This window comes from Aristolochia californica, unplaced genomic scaffold (genome assembly GCF_029961685.1).
Source record: "Aristolochia californica isolate CCGP_79_NKW_82.1479 unplaced genomic scaffold, dmAriCali1.0.hap1 SCAF_5, whole genome shotgun sequence".
NCBI lineage: Eukaryota > Viridiplantae > Streptophyta > Magnoliopsida > Piperales > Aristolochiaceae > Aristolochia > Aristolochia californica.
Window position 1 is genome coordinate 4032313 of NW_027182214.1, and position 17828 is coordinate 4050140.

Below are 17828 nucleotides of genomic sequence, written 5' to 3' on the forward strand. Positions count from 1 at the left end.
ACAATATTCCAAGTTTACAAAAGAACAAATCCCAATCTTGGATTGTTGAGGTTTGAAAATATTAGCTAATTCTCAAACAATGTCCTCCTCGAGGACAAATCAAATAGAGCAGATTAACAGAGGGGTCAGATTTCTAAATATGAAGACACATTAAAGATCCATGAGTAAACCAATGTTTTGGCATAAAATTGGATGACGGTAAGTAGTGAATAGATGACTAATGAAAGAGCAACATAGACAAAAAAAAAAAAATGATTCCACAATGAAACTAGTGAAAATGTATCACATGTGTCTGCTTTTTTTATATAGGAGAAACAAAGAGCTCCCCCCCCCCCCCCCCCCCCCCCAATAGGTGTCCGTGGTCACGGAGCTATGTGCGAGCTAGGCACACATGTAATTGGGTTGGGTAGATTCAAATTCGAATTTTGCATAAGAATCAATTCCAATAGTTTTAAAGTGGATCTCTATAGATTATTTAAGGTAAGTGAGATAATGCCTAGTTTAAATTTAAATAAAGGGATTGACCCTATCGTTTATGTGGCGAGTATGTATTGGGTAGATGTAGATAAAGGATAAGAGTTAATCCTTTTATGGCTTTTAAATAAGCTTTGTAAACTCTTGTAATCCATCTAATTTTTGTGCAAAGGAATTCTCCTTATATTTCAGAGTTTTTTTCATCTTCTTGTTCCATAAGGCTAACTTGCCTACTATCGTCTGAAGTAAGCAAGGTAACACATTGAGGTTTTAGGAGTGATTCATAACTCAATCTAGCGGTGTGACACTAAGGGGGGGTTAGTCAACTTGAAGGGTAAGATGAAGATCAGTCGCATTATGTCGTTCATCAGTTTACGTCGTTAGTGGAGCGCCAGAGTTCATGTCATCTAGATGTTTGAGATGAAGCGGAACATCATCTCCACATTATAAAAAATGGAATCTGGTTTCCGACCCTTTTTGCCAATCATCTGGATGAAGGAAACGCGGGGGTTTGAACCCTTGACGTTTATTTTTTCCCCCTCTCTCTCCCCGCACCCCCCTCTCTCGTTCTCTTCTCATTTTCATTTTTTTCTCCCTCTCCCGTACCCCCTCTCTCGTCTCCATGCGCCCCCGACGTCTTTGCTCCCTCTCTTCTCTCAGACTCTCCTCTCCGGCCTCCGTCTCTCGGTCTTCTCTCAGACTCGCCCTCTCTCCTGCACCCTCTCTCTCTTCTCTCGGACTCGCTCTCCGTTGTTCTCTCTCGCTTCTCCCTCTCTCTTATCCCTCTCGGCCTCCCTTTCTTCTCTCTCTTCTCCCTCTCTTTTCCCTTTCTGCCTCCCACTCCCTTCTCTCTCTCTCTCGCTATTCTCTTTTCCCCCAAAATACCTTCCAATTTCGTTCGATTTCCCCCATTTTCGCCATTCCGATTTTGTTAAATTTAGGGTTTAGGCGATTTCCTCCATTTCCCCCATTCCGATTTTGTTAAATTTAGGGTTTAGGCGATTTCCCCCATTTCGATTTTCCCCAATTCCCCCATTTCGATTTTCCCCAATTTCCCCATTCCGATTTTGTTAAATTTTATTACTATATTAAACTTCATATTTAAGTCTCTAGTAAATAAAATATAATTAAAGTATGCATTTGATTAATTAATTATTTTTAATTTTGTGAAAATATATTATTAATTAATACCATGTAAAAAATCTATCTTATGTTATTAATATAATATTTATTTATTTATTAATCATATTTATTTTTATTTACTCTATTGTATTAGTGATTTAATAGTGTTAATTAAAATATTTTTAACTCAAGCACTTAGTTTAATTAACTCATGTTTATAATTAATAAAATCAAAGGTTTTAAATTTAATGGAAAAATATTTTTAATTAATAATATGTAAAAATTTATATTGTGTTAAAGTTAGTATTTGATAGATTTTTCCTGTTTAATCATGACTTTTTTATGTTAAAGAGCACCATATATTATCAATAAATTAATAACTAAATATATTATATTCATTTATGTTATTTTTAACGTTATTTATTTATTTTTTATGATTAATCATGGGCACAGTTAATTGACTCACGTAATTACTGTATTAATGTACAATAAACAGTAATCTTTAACTAATATAATATATAATTAAATTAATTAGTAAATTAATATATTTTAGTTATACATTAAATTAGTTATTTGTGTAGTAATGTTTATTTTACCTAACTTAATATTTAAGTATTATATTTTAATTAAGTATACTTTACAAGTTACTAATTCTCTTATTTTCTGCATTTTCCTCATTTGGGAGCACTAACATTGGAAATTGTTTTCTAGTGGACATGAACTTGTCCACACTAACACCCATTTCGAAGATTAAGTTCATGTAGATGTATGAAATGAAGATGAAGATCAAATTTTATGTTTGTTGACTAACCCCCCCTTAGCGTTTATTTCTTATTTTATTTTCTCTCAATGATTCTTTGTTGTTATCTTAGTTATGATGATTTCTTTCCTCAAATGATGTAACTCGAAGAGCAAAGAAAGAGAAAGAGAAAAAAAGGGAGAAATTTTTAGGAAGCTCTTTTCAAATTAGTTTCTCATGAATTGAGATTCTAAAAAAAGGAAAACTTCCAAAGTTTAAACACTTACTAGAATCATTCCACAACCTAAAGTAACTTCTAGATGGAAGCTCAATGTCCATAATTCTAAAAAAAAAAAAGATAACTTGAAACAGTTGAGTAAACAACCAACGGAAAGGATCAATCTATGTCCGCTACTCTTGACAATAACAGATGGTTTGCGTATGATGCAAAGTAGTGTTTTTGTTGTAGTCTTGATGTAAAAAAAATGAGGTAAATTTATCCAGCACTTTTCGGACTTATAAAATCAGCATCTTTAACGATCGGTTAATGAAGAAAAAGATGGCAATATGCATGGATTTGTATTATAGCTTAACGTTTGCATGGGGATTGAAGAAACCTTTGATTTTATCTTCATCCATGCTGGATTTGTGGGGAAAAGAGCACAACAACGTAGATATTTTTCAAGCCTCAAAGAGAGGAAAAAAACACAACCAAACCAGCAAAGATTCTTATCTATTGAGCAAGGAGAGAAAATGGATTAATGGAATCCTAAAAAATTACTTCTTTAATACCAAGTTAATTCGGAACTCCATGGCTGTAATGAGTATATTTTAAGGTAAAGAAAGAAGAAGAGAAGGAAGGAAGAAGAGAAGAAAGGACAACTGTTGAGAGATGGGAGATCAAGTGAGTGAAGAGGAGAGAGGATTAGGGTTCTTGAATGAATGCCTAATCCTCCCCTTGCTTTTATTTATATTAATCAAAGACTATTTATTACATGCATGTTCTTCACCCTAATTGGTGGAAGATAAAGACAAGAGATATTAACTTTTTACATCAATGTCACTCATAGAGATTCATGTCTTCTAACATTGCTCTTTTGTAAGAGGGCAACAACCATGTGTGAAGACTTGTTTGTGCTTCTTTCTTGTGGCACTTGGTCACTATGCACTTATTAAACAATAGTCTCACATGGATTAGTGAGAACAAAAATCTTGAGTTTATTAGTTATGAAAAAGGTTTCCTAAGATGGCTAGTCATTTTGGGATAGGGTTTGGATCCAACTTTACAACATTGCTCCTCTAGTGCCACCATTATTGGTTGTAGGTGGATCTTTACTACTAAACAATCCATAGATGGTGTTATGGAAAGGTATAAGGCCCACCTTGTCATCAAGAACTACACTCATACATTTAGGGTTGATTGTGGTGAGACATTCTCTCCTATTGCTCGCTTAAATTATGTTTGTATTTTAATCTCCAAGGCAACTAATAAATGATGACCTCTTCATCAATTGGACGTGAAAAACGCATTCTTGTATGGTGACTTGAATGAGAAGATATGCATGGAGTAACCTCTTGGATTTGTTGCTCCAAGGGATCTAGACAAGGTATGTCATCTACACAAAGTTATTTATGGATTAGAGCAAGGCCATTAGGCTTGGTTTAATAAGTTTAGTCATGTGGTGATTGATTATGGATTTAAGAGGATTGGTTTTAGTCAATCTATAATTAATTTACTAAGGTAGAAACTGGATGTGTGATATTGATTGTTTATGTAGATGAGATGGTCCTCTCAAGAAATGATGATTAATGGATTAACACTACAAAACATCAGTTAACTCTACATTTTTATATAAAGGATTTGAAATTTCTTCGCTATTTTCTTGTATTGGACGTAGCTCGAAGTAAAACATGTATTCTCCTTTCTCAAAGGAAGTACATCAATGATATGCTTAGTGAAACTGGCTTGTCGGGAGTTAATGGATCAGTTTTGGGGTTGAGTTAGATTGGAGGGCCGGGCAGGAGGTGAAGGCCAAACAGAAGAGAAGATCGCCCATACGGTAAGGAAGATGGGAAAAAGGTGTTGCCATCTATCTCAACCTATTTCCCAAAGCGTTCGAAATCCAAACCGGCTTAGAGAATCACTGGCTTGGTTTCCCCAAGCCTGTTGAAACTCCTTTGGAATCTAACCTAGACTTATTTGAGAAGTCCACACCAATGTTGAAGGACAATATATGTTTATGGAGGTTACATGGAAAATTGTTATATGTTAAAGTTACTAGACCCCACATTCTCTTTGGTGTGAGTATGGAGAGTAGGTTCACGGAGAACCCACCCTCAAAGCCTGACTCGTTGTTCATGGACAGGATATCTTTATTACATATAATTCAGTCTTTTATGAGGAGTTCAACGGTAAAATAAAAGTCCAACGGTAAAATGGATATCTATGCCATAAATAGTATCCATTCCACGTCAAACTCATCATTAGTGGGCCCACTAGGAGCTACCTTGCTCTATGGACCACAATGGAGCGTCCGAACACCAGTCGCGCCTCTTTTCCCTCCGTGCCACTGAGAGCGCCTCTCCATAGATCTGTTTTGTCCTTGAATCCTCCATTCTTTCTCAGGAGAAGGTTTTCTTTCTATCTCTGATCACTAGGGAAGGTTCCTGATCATGGTTCGAGAGAGAGTCAGAAGAGGTGTCTTGGCTCCTGCTCAAGAGGTAAGATGATAAAATTTTGAAATTGGATTGGTAGGGATTGATGTTGTAGTCGTTTCGTTTCGAAATTCAGGAAATCTTTGTAGAAAACATGAGTTTAAATTTGATAGTGCGCCTCTATTCGATTAGGAAGGGCCGTTTCTTTTTTCACTTTGTAGATTCCTCCATCAAATTTGTAGTAATTTTATGCGATGAGGGATTCTCAATGCATCTTCATTAACCAGTACATTTAACTTTTAATGAGACTGCATAAAAATTGTTCGCTTACTTTTGCTAGTCCTCGAGATCCACTCATATCCATATCTTTGTAGGTTAATCAGTGTTTTACGGTATGAGGAGAAAACGACAAAATTTTATTGGCATGGTTTGTTGGTTTGGCCGTTGTTGTGCCCCATTTCCAGTAGCTAGAATTGGGAGCATTCATGAATTGGAGTAGTGTCGGTTATCAATTTAATCATTAAATTATTGGGAGGGAGTTGGTCGCTAGTTTATTTGGTTCAAAATCCCTTCAGGGTATGAGGTTCAACATCCAAAACAAATAGTAATGCTTCTCGAGTTGCTTATATGACTTTGTTGTATACGCTTTTGTGAACATGGATTGACTTATGTAGGGCTTGGGCAGAGCAGAAGTTTTCAGTTTGTAGACTTCTCCAGTATTTTTGTGGTAATTTTATGTGATGGAAGATTCTTAATGCATCTGCAATAACAAGTAAATTTAACTTTTAAGATGGCTGCATCAAAATTGTTCCTTACTTTTGCTGGCCCTTGATAACCATCCATATCATTGCTGGTTAAGTGTTGATGGTATGAGGAGAAAGTAGAGAAATTTTATTGGCATCGTTTGCTGATTTTTCCATTATTATCCCCATTGTCCAGAACAACTAGAATTTGGAGACATATCCTATCATTTCCTGTTTGGTGATTGAAGGCATCCATGAAGAAGATTACTGTCGGTCATTAATTTCATCATTGAATAATTGGGCTTTGCCTCAATGGCCATATCGGGGGGGGGGGGGCTGGGGCTGGCGGCATTGGTCTCTATTGTGTTTGGTTCAAAGTCCCACCAGGATGTGAGGTTCAACATCCCAAAAGAATAGTAATGCCTCTCGAGTTTCTTATAGGGCCCTGTTTTATAAACTTTGTCAACATGGCTTGACTTATATTGGGCTTGGACAGCAAAGAAGAAGACATAAATCTCACATAATCATTTAAGTCTTCTTGTATCCAGATGATCAATTCCTTGGAGCAGCTAGTTGGTTAACGACGATTTGATTACTAAACAGAAGATGATCTAGAATATGTTGAATAGTCTTTGTGATGTCTACAGAATCCTTGCTCAGATGGCCAGACAGGAGCTTTGTCCAGTTGACCAATTTAGGTATCCAATTTGGTGGAACTTGATCCAAGATTTTCTAGCCACCTTTTTTGTGGCTCTGGGGCTTACGGTTTGATGGTAAAATCACATTTAACTCTACCTTTCCCTTTTTCTTCATGAAATCCTCTCTTTTCATTTTCATCAAAAATAGAAAAAAATGAATAAAGAATAACTAATGGCAAGATATTCACGGTGGTTCCACCTATTTGGCAAATTCTATGCGCTATCTGAAGCGCCTTTATTTGCGTATTTAGTTTCAGTCAGTCGCTACTTGTTCGGTCTCCTATGTGAGTCTTTCTAGTGTCAAGAATGGATATTTTGAGTGTGAATTCTGAAGAAATACCCAGAATGGGAAGTAGTTCTCTCTCCAACTTGGCACAAGCAGCTATCAGTCTTTTCCTGCTTTCTTTGATGATGCAATATAATTATTTCCATCATCATCATCATCATTATCTTTGCAACCTAGCTTCATCACACATGTTAGATTTTTTTCTAACATTCTAATCTATCATATACCAGATTATTGCTAGGTCATCCTTTTTAAATTCTCTTTATAACTTCTACTGTTGTCATTATTCACATATCTGTTTGGTAGTTATTTTTTCATGCAATCTATTTGCTTAATACTCTTGTTGTTCTTTGATACTATTGAGCTGTCTTATCCAGAACCAAGTTTAGAAGAAAGTGCTTTACAGTGCAGAACAGCTGTTTTTGGTGCATGCTTATATTTTATTTGTTGAAGTTGCAAATGATGTCTATACTTCCATTCAAAGACTGATCCCTATTTTTCAGTTGGTCTGCAGCATTATTCTACAAAAAGTACCTTACAGTATTAGTTCTTCAGAGCAACTTTGGAATGCATGTAATTCAAGGAGACCAATTTTGTACTTCCAGAAACATCCCTTTTGATTCCCTTACACTCTCTTATCTGCATGAGCTTGAATAATGTATTGTTTCTAGCATATAACATGAATTTTTTAATTCAGTAACTGTTGTAAATGGTATTCTCTCTTTCTCTCTCTCCTTTGAAACCTATATAAGTTGAGATGATTTTTGTTAAAAAAAAAAAGTTAGTCTTTGTTATGCAAATTGTCATCTGGTCCTGGTTTTCATTCCCTATTATTTATATATCCCCTCAATCAAGTGAGATGGAAAGGAGGCTGTTATGAAGATGCATGTATCATTTCATGTGGAGGGTGCCAATCTGGTTGAAGCAACTTACTTTTATGTGATTAACTTGTTAAGTTGGGTCCAAGGTGAGTACCTGCTTTGATACCATGTGAAATTGGGTCCAAGGTAAGCCCTCTTTTTGTGGCTCTACAAGTAGATAGTTTTTAGGTATAGGCCCACATATGAGTACCTACTCTGATACCATGTTAAATTGGGTCCAAGGTCGAAAGGGAAAAAACCTTTATTTTATGGGCCTGGGATGGGGCTTAGCCAACTGAGCTATTTTGCTAAGTTGGGTCCAAGGCCCTATCCCAAAATGACTAGTCGACTTAGGAAACCTCTTTCCCAACTATTAAACTCAAGATCTTTGTAGTTTTTTTTGAGTGTTTAACATACATCCGACGTTGGGATGCGACATTGGGAGCTGCGAGGGGAATCGTTCGTTCTCCAACCACAGACAACGACGACAAAGACGACGCCGGCGAAGCCGAAGGTAAGGTTGTCGATGGGGGAAAGCGTTCCCAATCTCTCACATCCTCTAGACCCCAATCGAGTGGAAGAAGATGGAGATCCCAACCAAGTGGAAGAAGATAGTGACGGAGAATGGCACACGGCAAGGGGCCGAAATTCCGGGAAAAAAGAAAAATGAAAGGAAGAAGAAATAGCGTGGGTCGTCGGAAATTCAGAAATCTCGCTGGAGCTCAAACCAAGGAGAACCGAAAAGGTGATACGAATTACAATGAAAAATGGAAATAAGCGATCTTTCGTCTCAATCCCGTTGGCTGCAGCCTTGGATTTCGCAGTTTGTCTCGTAGATGAAGAAGTGTTGCAAGTTCCTTGGCTTCGGGAGATTAGAGTCGGAAAGCTCTTTTTCTCCGTTTCGGGTTTTCGACAAAGAGGAACGAGGACGCTGAAAGTCGTCCAAAGCAAAGGTATGTTGATAATGGCCCGAGTGTACCTCCTCGAAAAATTTGGCACATCCTTCTGTTGGAAATTTTTGAGGGAAAAAATACTAAGCTTCATCCCATCGAAATCGCCCTTGAGACCCCCATCCATTCATCCCGTCCCTCCCAAAAAAGACGACCTTCAGTTCCCCCCTCTCTCATCTCAGAAATCCATCCCACCTTTGAATATTTTGATCCCGTCAGGCCAGAAATCCCCTCCCCACAAAAACCAAAATATTGCCATACATTTGCCCTCTGATCTCTTCTCGATCGGATGTAAAGCTTTCAAATCAGCCCTCAAGGTGAAGACCAAGTCCGTCGAATGGACAAATGAGACCCTTGCGTACTAGTTTCGGAATAAAATCCAAATCGACTACCTCCCGAAAATCTCCTGGCTGAGCACTCGGCAGTGGCTGGTCTTTCTTAACTCGTGGGAGGAGGTGAAGATAGCCCTTGACGAAAGCTTATGGGAGGCCGAAACTGAGATAACAGTGTCAGAATGGGAGGAAACCCCCAGAAATCTTCCCCTTGGACAATGGATATCCGTCAAGGGACTTCCAATAGAATTGTGGTCGGAGGAGGTCCTGCGACGAGTATTCTGTGCTTTTGGAACCATCATAAGATGGGACGACGACACGATGGAGAAAAAGAAATTGGACATCGCCAAGGCGTTCGTTGCCCCAAACATGGGTTGGCCTGAATCTCTCTTCATGGAGTTAATTTTTGGCGGCGATTTCGTATGGCTTGAGATGTCTTTCGGAGCCATGGAGATTTTGCGATTGCCGGAGCTTCGTCGGACTCAAAGGAGATGAACTACTCTGGAGCCCAACTCACCCCCAAGCCGAGTCAACACAGTCTTTAACTCATCGGATTTAGGTGAGTCAAGCTCTTTACCGAGTTCTGGATCAAACTCGGGCTCAAATTCAAATTCCTGGGGAAGTATTTCGAAATGAGATGACAACTCGCTTTTCGAAATACAAAAGGCATTTCAAATCCGGGGAATCATAGACCCGAGTCCCGATGACTCCAACAAGTGCTCGTCAATGGTACATCTCGAAAAATACTCCCGGTGTATGTGTCTTCCCGAAGACTCCTGCGCGAGCCTCCAGACACTGAAGAAGGTGCCTAAAATAAACGAAACATCCCTCTTTGAAGCGTCATCTGCCATCTCTAAATCAAAATCAAGGAATGACGATGAAAATCGGGAGGACGAAGTTCACACATCTTCCGGTTCGCAGTGCAAAGAAGGGAGTCTCCAAAAAGACGATCCAAAGCCCCATCCAGGTACGGCTTTCGAAAGTCTGACTCAATCAATTTCAAAAGAGTTTTCTTCGAATGGTGCAGATAGACCGTCTACAGGCTCAACGTTCAATGAAGGAGGGTGTGCACTTTTTTCAAGGCAATTTTCAAATTTTATAGCAGAAATTTCAAATATTGCTTCGGGAACCCCCATTTCAACTTTCTCGAACTCCCACACCTCTACCCTCTGTACACCTACCCCCATCTACTCGAGCCCAGAAATACCGCAAGCCACACTACTCTCCTCCTCTGCTTCCCTATCCCATGGCTCCAATTTCCAATTTCAAAAGAGTTTTCTTCGAATGGTGCAGATAGACCGTCTACAGGCTCAACGTTCAATGAAGGAGGGTGTGCACTTTTTTCAAGGCAATTTTCAAATTTTATAGCAGAAATTTCAAATATTGCTTCGGGAACCCCCATTTCAACTTTCTCGAACTCCCACACCTCTACCCTCTGTACACCTACCCCCATCTACTTGAGCCCAGAAATACCGCAAGCCACACTACTCTCCTCCTCTGCTTCCCTATCCCATGGCTCCAATTCCCAAGGAAACCACCCCTCAATTAGCGCAACCCTACCTCTCCCCCAGAAAAGTCTTCTCGATCCCCCATCCTCTTCCTCAACCCGCCATTGGAATCTTCTTTCTCGAGATCATAACCGCTCACAACACAATTTTAATTTTGATCTCGAGCATACACTCCAGAACATACAATCTAGCCAAGCTAGCCAATTCACTACTTCCGAAACTCTAACAGAAAATTGTCAAGTGACATCTCTCTTTCACGACCTTTCTACGAACACAGGTAAGGATTCGGATATCTCGGACTCCACCGGATTGGGAATAACAGAGCCTGCTCACTTACCCCCTCAACAAGAAACAAACACTAATGTCTCCAGAATTCCAACGCCGGCTAATCTCCACAATCAGGACAACCCAGTTACTCCCCAAACCCCTCTCTCTCTTGGTAGACCTGGCCGTGTGGTCAAGGCACTCCAAGTGGAAAGTCACAAATATGATGCGGAATCTTGGCAGCAAATGATGGCTTTGGCCTATCTTATGGGAGCAATTTTTAGAGGCCCGTTACCTGGAGACAGAAATGCATCCGAAGTCATCAAGTATGGTAATAAATGATCGTGCTTTCTTGGAATGTTTGAGGAATTGGGGCTTTCTGGAAGAAGGGAGTGATCTCTAATTTTATTTCTCAATTCAAGCCATCCATTGTGATCGTCCAAGAAACAAAGTGTCAAGATGTTATCGTATATAAGGGACGAGATTGTAAATATCTATATTTCTAAGGGTATTCTTGTAATTTCTGTTTTAAATCTCTATACCTATGTATCGAACAGAAAATCAATGATGGTTCTTCGATCCTTCGTTTCGAAAAATAAAACGGATTTTCGGAAACTTTGTCATGGTATCAGAGCTTCGTTCCGCGCCCTGATTTTTTGTTTTTTCAAGCTTTTTCGGTGCCTTCGGCGGTCTTGGTTCGGTGGTGGAGAAATCGGCTCGGCGTTGTGCTCTCAGAGGTGCGTTATCTTTCCCTCTTTCTCGGTTCTCGATTTGTAGTGGATTTCGGAGGGTCTTGTGGGTTTTTCTTTTGGATTTCAGAGGTTCCTCTCTCGGATTTAGCGAATTTCGGCAGCTCCTCTCTCGGGCATTTCGGTTTTTGGTGTTCGACAAGACCATCTTCGTTTTTGGCATTGGACGGTTCGTTTTTGGTGTTCGACGGGGTCATTGGCTTCGTTTTTTTTTTGGTGTGCGACGAGAGCAAAGGTCCACTCCAGGACGTTTCTTTTGCTCTGTACACGTGTTGCAGCGTCTGCCGCGACCCTTTTCTACCGCTGCAGCCACGAAAGAGTGGCTCATATTCACGTAGGGGCATCATGTCATCTGATAAGGTAGACCAGTTCCCTATCTGTTTCATGGGTAAAAATTACAGTGCCTGGAATTTCAGTTTCGTTTATTTGTCATGGGAAAGGAGTTATGGGGTGATATAGATGGGACTGATCCCGCACCTCGGGAGGCTGAGGCTTTGTCCAAGTGGACAGTCAAGGATGCTAGGGTCATGACCTGGATCCTTGGCTCCGTTGAGCCTCACTTTGTGTTCAATTTGCGGCCTTATAGAACTACGACTGACATGTGGAGTTATCTCGCCCAAGTTTATCATCAAGACAACTCGGCTCGGAGTTTTCAATTGGAGTATGAGATGGCTTATTTCACACAAGGCAGTCTATCCATCGAGGAATATTTTTCAGGTTTTCAAAACCTTTGGGGCTGACTATGCCGACATTGTTCATTCTACTGTTCCCGTTATAGCTCTCTCTGCTATTCAAGCAGTGCATGAAACAAGCAAGAGAGATCAATTCTTGATGAAGCTCCGTTCCGATTTTGGCATTGCACAGTCTAATTTGATGAATCGTCATCCTGTCCCCTCTTTAGCTGCTTGTTTCAGTGAACTCCTCCGTGAGGAGCAACGTCTAGCCACTCAGGCTGGCATCGAACATTGGGCTGACGTTAGTGCCCCTGTCACTGTGGCTTATGCAACCCAGGTGAGGAATAAGGGACGAGACATGCGTGTTGTTCATTGCTATTGTTGTAAAGCTTTTGGTCATGTTTACGGGATTGCCCTAGAAAGTTTTGTAGCTACTGCAGGAAACCCGGTCATATCATCACTACTTGCTCCATTCGAGCTGCGCGGAGGCCGAATACTGCTTATCCTGCCTACGCTGGTGCCTCTAGTTCTACGGCATTGCCTGCTGCCTCACCGGTTGTTCCTCTTGCATTGTCTGCTGCCTCGCCGGTTGTTCCTGCTACACCTACAACTTCCGCCCCACCGACCACACTCACTCCTGAGATGGTATAACAGATGATCATTTATGCTTTCTCTACTTTTGGGCTCTCAGGTAATCCTAAAGTTTCTTCTAAGCCATGGCATTTTGACTCCGGAGCTTCTAATCACATGACCAATACTGTTGTTTCTCTTTCCAATGTCCGTAATTATGATGGCCATAAGAAAATTAACACCGCTGATGGCAGTTCTCTGCCTATCAGTGCTGTTGGTGATCTTTCCTCTTGTTTAACTGATGTTTTTGTGTCTCCTGACCTCACCACAAATCTTATTTCTGTTGGTCAATTGGTCGATAATAATTGTAATGTCCATTTCTCTTGATCTGGTTGTGTTGTGCAGGATCAAGCATCCAGGACGATGATCACGAAGGGGCCTAAAGTGGAACGACTCTTTCCTCTTTAACCTAGTTTTCCTTTTCTTTCTTTTGCCTGTCATGTTGTTAATTTTGGACCTAAGATGTGGCATAAACGTCTAGGCCACCCCAACTCTGATGTACTTCGAAAATTATTTAATTCAGGTGTTTTGGGACATAATGTGTGTTCTTCTCTTGATCTTTCTTTTGAATGTCCGTCATGCAAACTTGGCAAAAGTAAAGTTTTACCTTTTCCTTATAATGCCTCTCATGCTTTACAATGTTTCGATCTTATTCATACTGATGTTTGAGGAATTGCTCTTGTTGTTTCTCATGCGCATTACAAGTACCTTGTCACCTTTATTGATGACTGTAGTCGGTTTACTTGGTTTTACTTTTTTCGGGCTAAGGCCGATGTTTTTTTAGCATTCAAGCGTTTTCTTGCGCTTCTATAGACTCAATTCTCTGCCAAAATCAAGGTCTTGCGCTCTGATTCTGGCGGCGAATACATGTCTCATGCGTTTCAAGACTTTCTTCAAAGCACAGGGATCGTCTCTCAACGCTCCTGTCCTTCGACACCGCAACAAAATGGTGTTGCTGAGAGGAAAAATCGTCATCTTCTTGATGTGGTCCGCACCCTTTTACTTGAATCCTCTGTTCCTTCTCGTTTTTGGTGTGAAGCGCTTTCTAATTCGGTTCATTTGATCAATCGTTTACCTTCTCCTACATTACATCATGTTTCTCCCTTCTTTAAGTTGTTTGGCCGTTCTCCTTCATATTCTGCTCTTCGGACATTTGGTTGTGTTCGTTTTGTGCATCTTCCTGCTCATGAACGACATAAACTTACAACCCAATCAGTTAAATGTGCTTTTCTTGGTTATGTTATCCCTCAAAAGGGTTATGTTTGTTATGATCCACTTGCTCGTCATCTACGTGTTCTCGGAATGTGGTTTTCTTTGAAAATCAATATTTTTTTCAATCTCATGTTGAGCAACCGTTTGCCTCTTTATCTCTTCTACCTTGCTTCTCTTCTACCTTGCTTTGATGATTCTCCGCCAGTTGTGAACTGTTCAAACCTAGTTTTATGTATGGCAAACGTAGTGGCCACGAGCTTGGTTCTACTTCCTCTGTGCCCCCTCCCGATCTTGTCCTGGCGCCTGATCCTCCTCCTGCTCCAGCTTCCACCGCTCTTCGCCAGTCTACTCGCCCTTCTCGGCCTCCTCATTGGTATGGTTTCTCCTCCACTGTATCTCCTGTCACTTCTTTATCATCTATCTCCATTCCCACTTGTTACAAACAGACTATGGTACATGAGTGTTAGCAGCATGCAATGCAAACAAAACTTTAAGCACTTGAGGAGAATCACACTTGGGATATTGTTCCTTGCCCTCCTCCGATTAAGCCTCTTGGCAGTAAATGGGTTTTCTCAATTAAACTTCGCTCTAATGACTCTTTGGATCGGTACAAAGCTCGGCTAGTAGCTCTGGCAAGAAACAAGAATATGGGATTGACTATGAGGAGACATTTGCGCCGGTTGCCAAGATGACCACGGTCCGTACTATATTCGCGATTGCAGCCTCTCAATCTTGGCCACTGCATCAGATGGATGTGCACAATGCCTTTCTCCACGGTGACCTCCAGGAAGATGTATACATGAAGCTCCCCTCGGGTATGCCTACTCCTCTCCTGATCAGGTTTGCAAGCTTCGTCGTCCTCTGTATGGGCTTAAGCAAGCCCCCCAGGCTTGGTTTGAGAAATTTTGTGGCACCCTGATTCTCCACCGGTTTACACAGAGTCAGTATGATTCATCTCTATTCTATCATAAGTCTACTGCGGGCATGGTCAATTCTCTTGGTTTATGTGGATGACATCATTATTACTGGCACTGACTCTGGACTGCTTACCAAGCTGCAACAGGTGTTACATGCCACTTTCCATATGAAAGATCTTGGCCAGCTCACGTACTTCTTAGGCCTGGAAGTCCATCATCGGGCCACTGGTATTTTCTTAAACCAACATAAGTATCTTCAAGATATTATTACCTTGGTTGGTTTAGAGGACACTTTTTCTGTTGCTACTCCTATGGAGGTCAATGTCAAGTACAGGAAAGATGAAGGGGACCTTCTAGATGACCCTACTGTCTATCGGTGCTTGGTTGGGAGTCTCATCTACTTGACCACTACTCGCCCCGACATCTCCTATGCCGTTCATCAGGTCAGTCAGTTTATGTCCTCTCCTCGTCATCTCCATATTGTTGCCGTTCGCCGTATCATCCGCTATCTTCGAGGTTCTCCTACTCGTGGGTTATTCTTTCCTACAGGCTCCTCCCTTAAACTTATTGGTTATAGTGATGCTGATTGGGCTGGGTGTCTGGATATCCGTCGCTCTACTACGGGTTGGTGTATGTTTTTAGGTGATGCCTTAATTTCTTCGCGATGTAAGAAACAAGATCTTGTTTCTAAATCTTCTACTGAAGCTGAGTATTGTGCCATGTCCACCGCTTGTTCTGAGATTGTATGGCTACGCGGTCTTCTTGCGGAGCTTGAGTTCCCTTAGACTACTTCTACCCCTTTTCATGCTGACAACACTAGTGCTATTCAGATTGCCACCAACCCTGTTCTCCATGAATGCACCAAGCATATTGAGGTTGATTGTCATTCTATCCGCGATAGCTTGGATAGTCGGGTGATTTCTCTTCCTTACATATCTTCGGATCTCCAAGTTGCCGCTGTCTTCACTAAAGCAATGACTCGGCAGCGACATCAATTTTTTGTTGGCAAATTGTTGTTGGTTGATTTCCCAGCATCAATTTAAGGGGGGATGTTATTGTATATAAGGGATGAGATTGTAAATATCTATATTTCTAAGGGTATTCTTGTAATTTCTGTTTTAAATCTCTATACCTATGTATCGAATAGAAAATTGATGATGGTTCTTCGATCCTTCGTTTCGGAAAATACAACGAATTTTCGAGGCCCGTTACCTAGAGACAGAAATGCATCCGGTGTCATCAAGTATGGTAATAATTGGTCATGCTTTCCTGGAATGTTCGAGGAATTGGGGCTTTCCGGAAGAGGGGAGTGATCTCTAATTTTATTTCTCAATTCAAGCCATCCATTGTGATCGTCCAAGAAACAAAGTGTCATGAGATGTCCGATGCTATTGTCAAAGAGCTTTGGTCCAATTCTTCTATTAAGTGGGTGACTGTCAATGTTGAGGGTAACTCGGGAAGTATCCTAGTCGCTTGGGACTCGACGCTATTGGCTTCCTTGCACGTGTTTGAAGGCCGTTTCTCTTTGGGTCTGCAGTTTAGAGACCTCTCCTTGGGCAAAATCTGGTGTGTAGGGGGTATAAACGGTCCGACCAGATGCCGTGAGCGTGGCTTATTTTGGGAAGAATTCAGTAATCTCTTCCAGTCTTGGAGACTTCCATGGCTCTTCGTTGGTGATTTCAATGCCATTCGATACTGCAGTGAGAAGAAACCGCCAGCCAATCGCATTTCTACTTCTATGCGAGGTTTCTTTGATTTCATTGGTGGGTGTGGGTTGGATGAGATCCCCCTCTCGGGAAAAAATTATACCTGGTCGAATAACCAACAACAACCTATTTTGTCCAAATTAGATCGGTTTTTGGCCTGTCTAGTGTGGCTGCAACTTTTTGGGAATGTCTCAGGTCGGGTTTTGAATAAGGTGGGATCAGACCATTGGCCAATCATGATGACCACTTCTTTTGAGAAATGGGGCCCCTCTCCTTTCCGGTTTGAGAATTCATGGTTATCTACCAAAAATTTTGAAGCTCGTATTGATGAATGGTGTGCCGAGGGACCAGACATGGGCAGGCGGGAGTGGACTTTTCCTCTAAAGCTTCGGTTTATAAAAAAGAAAATTAAAGAGTGGGCCACAGAGCATAGCACTTCTCTGGCTACTGAGAAGTCTTCCATTATCTCCCAAATTGCGGACCTTGACTTGGCGGAGGAGCAGAGGTATTTATCTCTAGCGGAGTTCTCTACCTGAATCTCTCTAAATTCAAATCATTTACTTCTCCATCAAGAGAAGGTTCGTTGGAAACAACGTGCCAAATTTAAATGGCTAAAGGAGGGAGATGGCAACACAATTTTTTTTCATGCAGTAGCTTCGGTTAAGCGGAGGTCCAACCGTATTACTTCATTATGCATTAATAATGAGGTAACATCGTGTAGGACTTCGATCACTAATGTGTTGCTCAAGTTTTTCATAGATTTATATTCGGAGGAATGTTATTATAGACCGAAACTTCAGAATATCAGGTTCTCTCGCCTATCTCCAGCAGTTGCCTCTTTTCTGGAGTTGCCATTTTCATTGGGAGAGGTCGAATGTGCTATTTTAGGCATGGAGGGTGATAGGGCACCAGACCCTAATGGCTTCAATGGGGATTTCTTAAAAAGTTTTTGGCCTCGTCTCAAGGGGGATATCATAGCCATGGTTAATGGATTTTTCAGCAATGGGATCACGTTTCATAGTATTGGTGCTTCTTTTATTGCATTGGTCCCGAAGAAGCAAAGTGTGGAGAAACCAGAGGATTTCAAGCCTATCAGTCTCATTTCTAGTGCTTATAAGATAATAGCTAGAATCTTGGCGCACCATCTCAAAGCTCTCCTTCCATCACTTATTCACAAAGGGCAAGGGGATTTTTTGAAGGGAAGGGAGATTCTGGACTCTACTATGGCTGCTCACGAACTTATTGATCATTTTCAGCGCAACAAGGATCCTAGAATTGCCCTAAAGTTAGATCTTGAAAAGGCTTTTGA

General features: G+C 40.9%; 1 protein-coding gene across 4 annotated transcripts in view; it reads left to right on the forward strand.

Annotated features, from left to right (window-relative positions):
- Nucleotides 1–4890: 4890 nt before the first annotated feature.
- LOC137966158 (protein GET4-like) overlaps nt 4891–17828 on the forward strand; it is a 63936-nt gene continuing 50998 nt past the window's right edge. For all 4 annotated transcript variants that reach the window (XM_068812692.1, XM_068812693.1, XM_068812695.1 and 1 more), the window contains exon 1: nt 4891–5056. In XM_068812692.1, the coding sequence (XP_068668793.1) occupies nt 5009–5056 (48 nt within the window). In that variant the 5' untranslated portion in view covers nt 4891–5008. The remainder of the gene's footprint in view (nt 5057–17828) is intronic.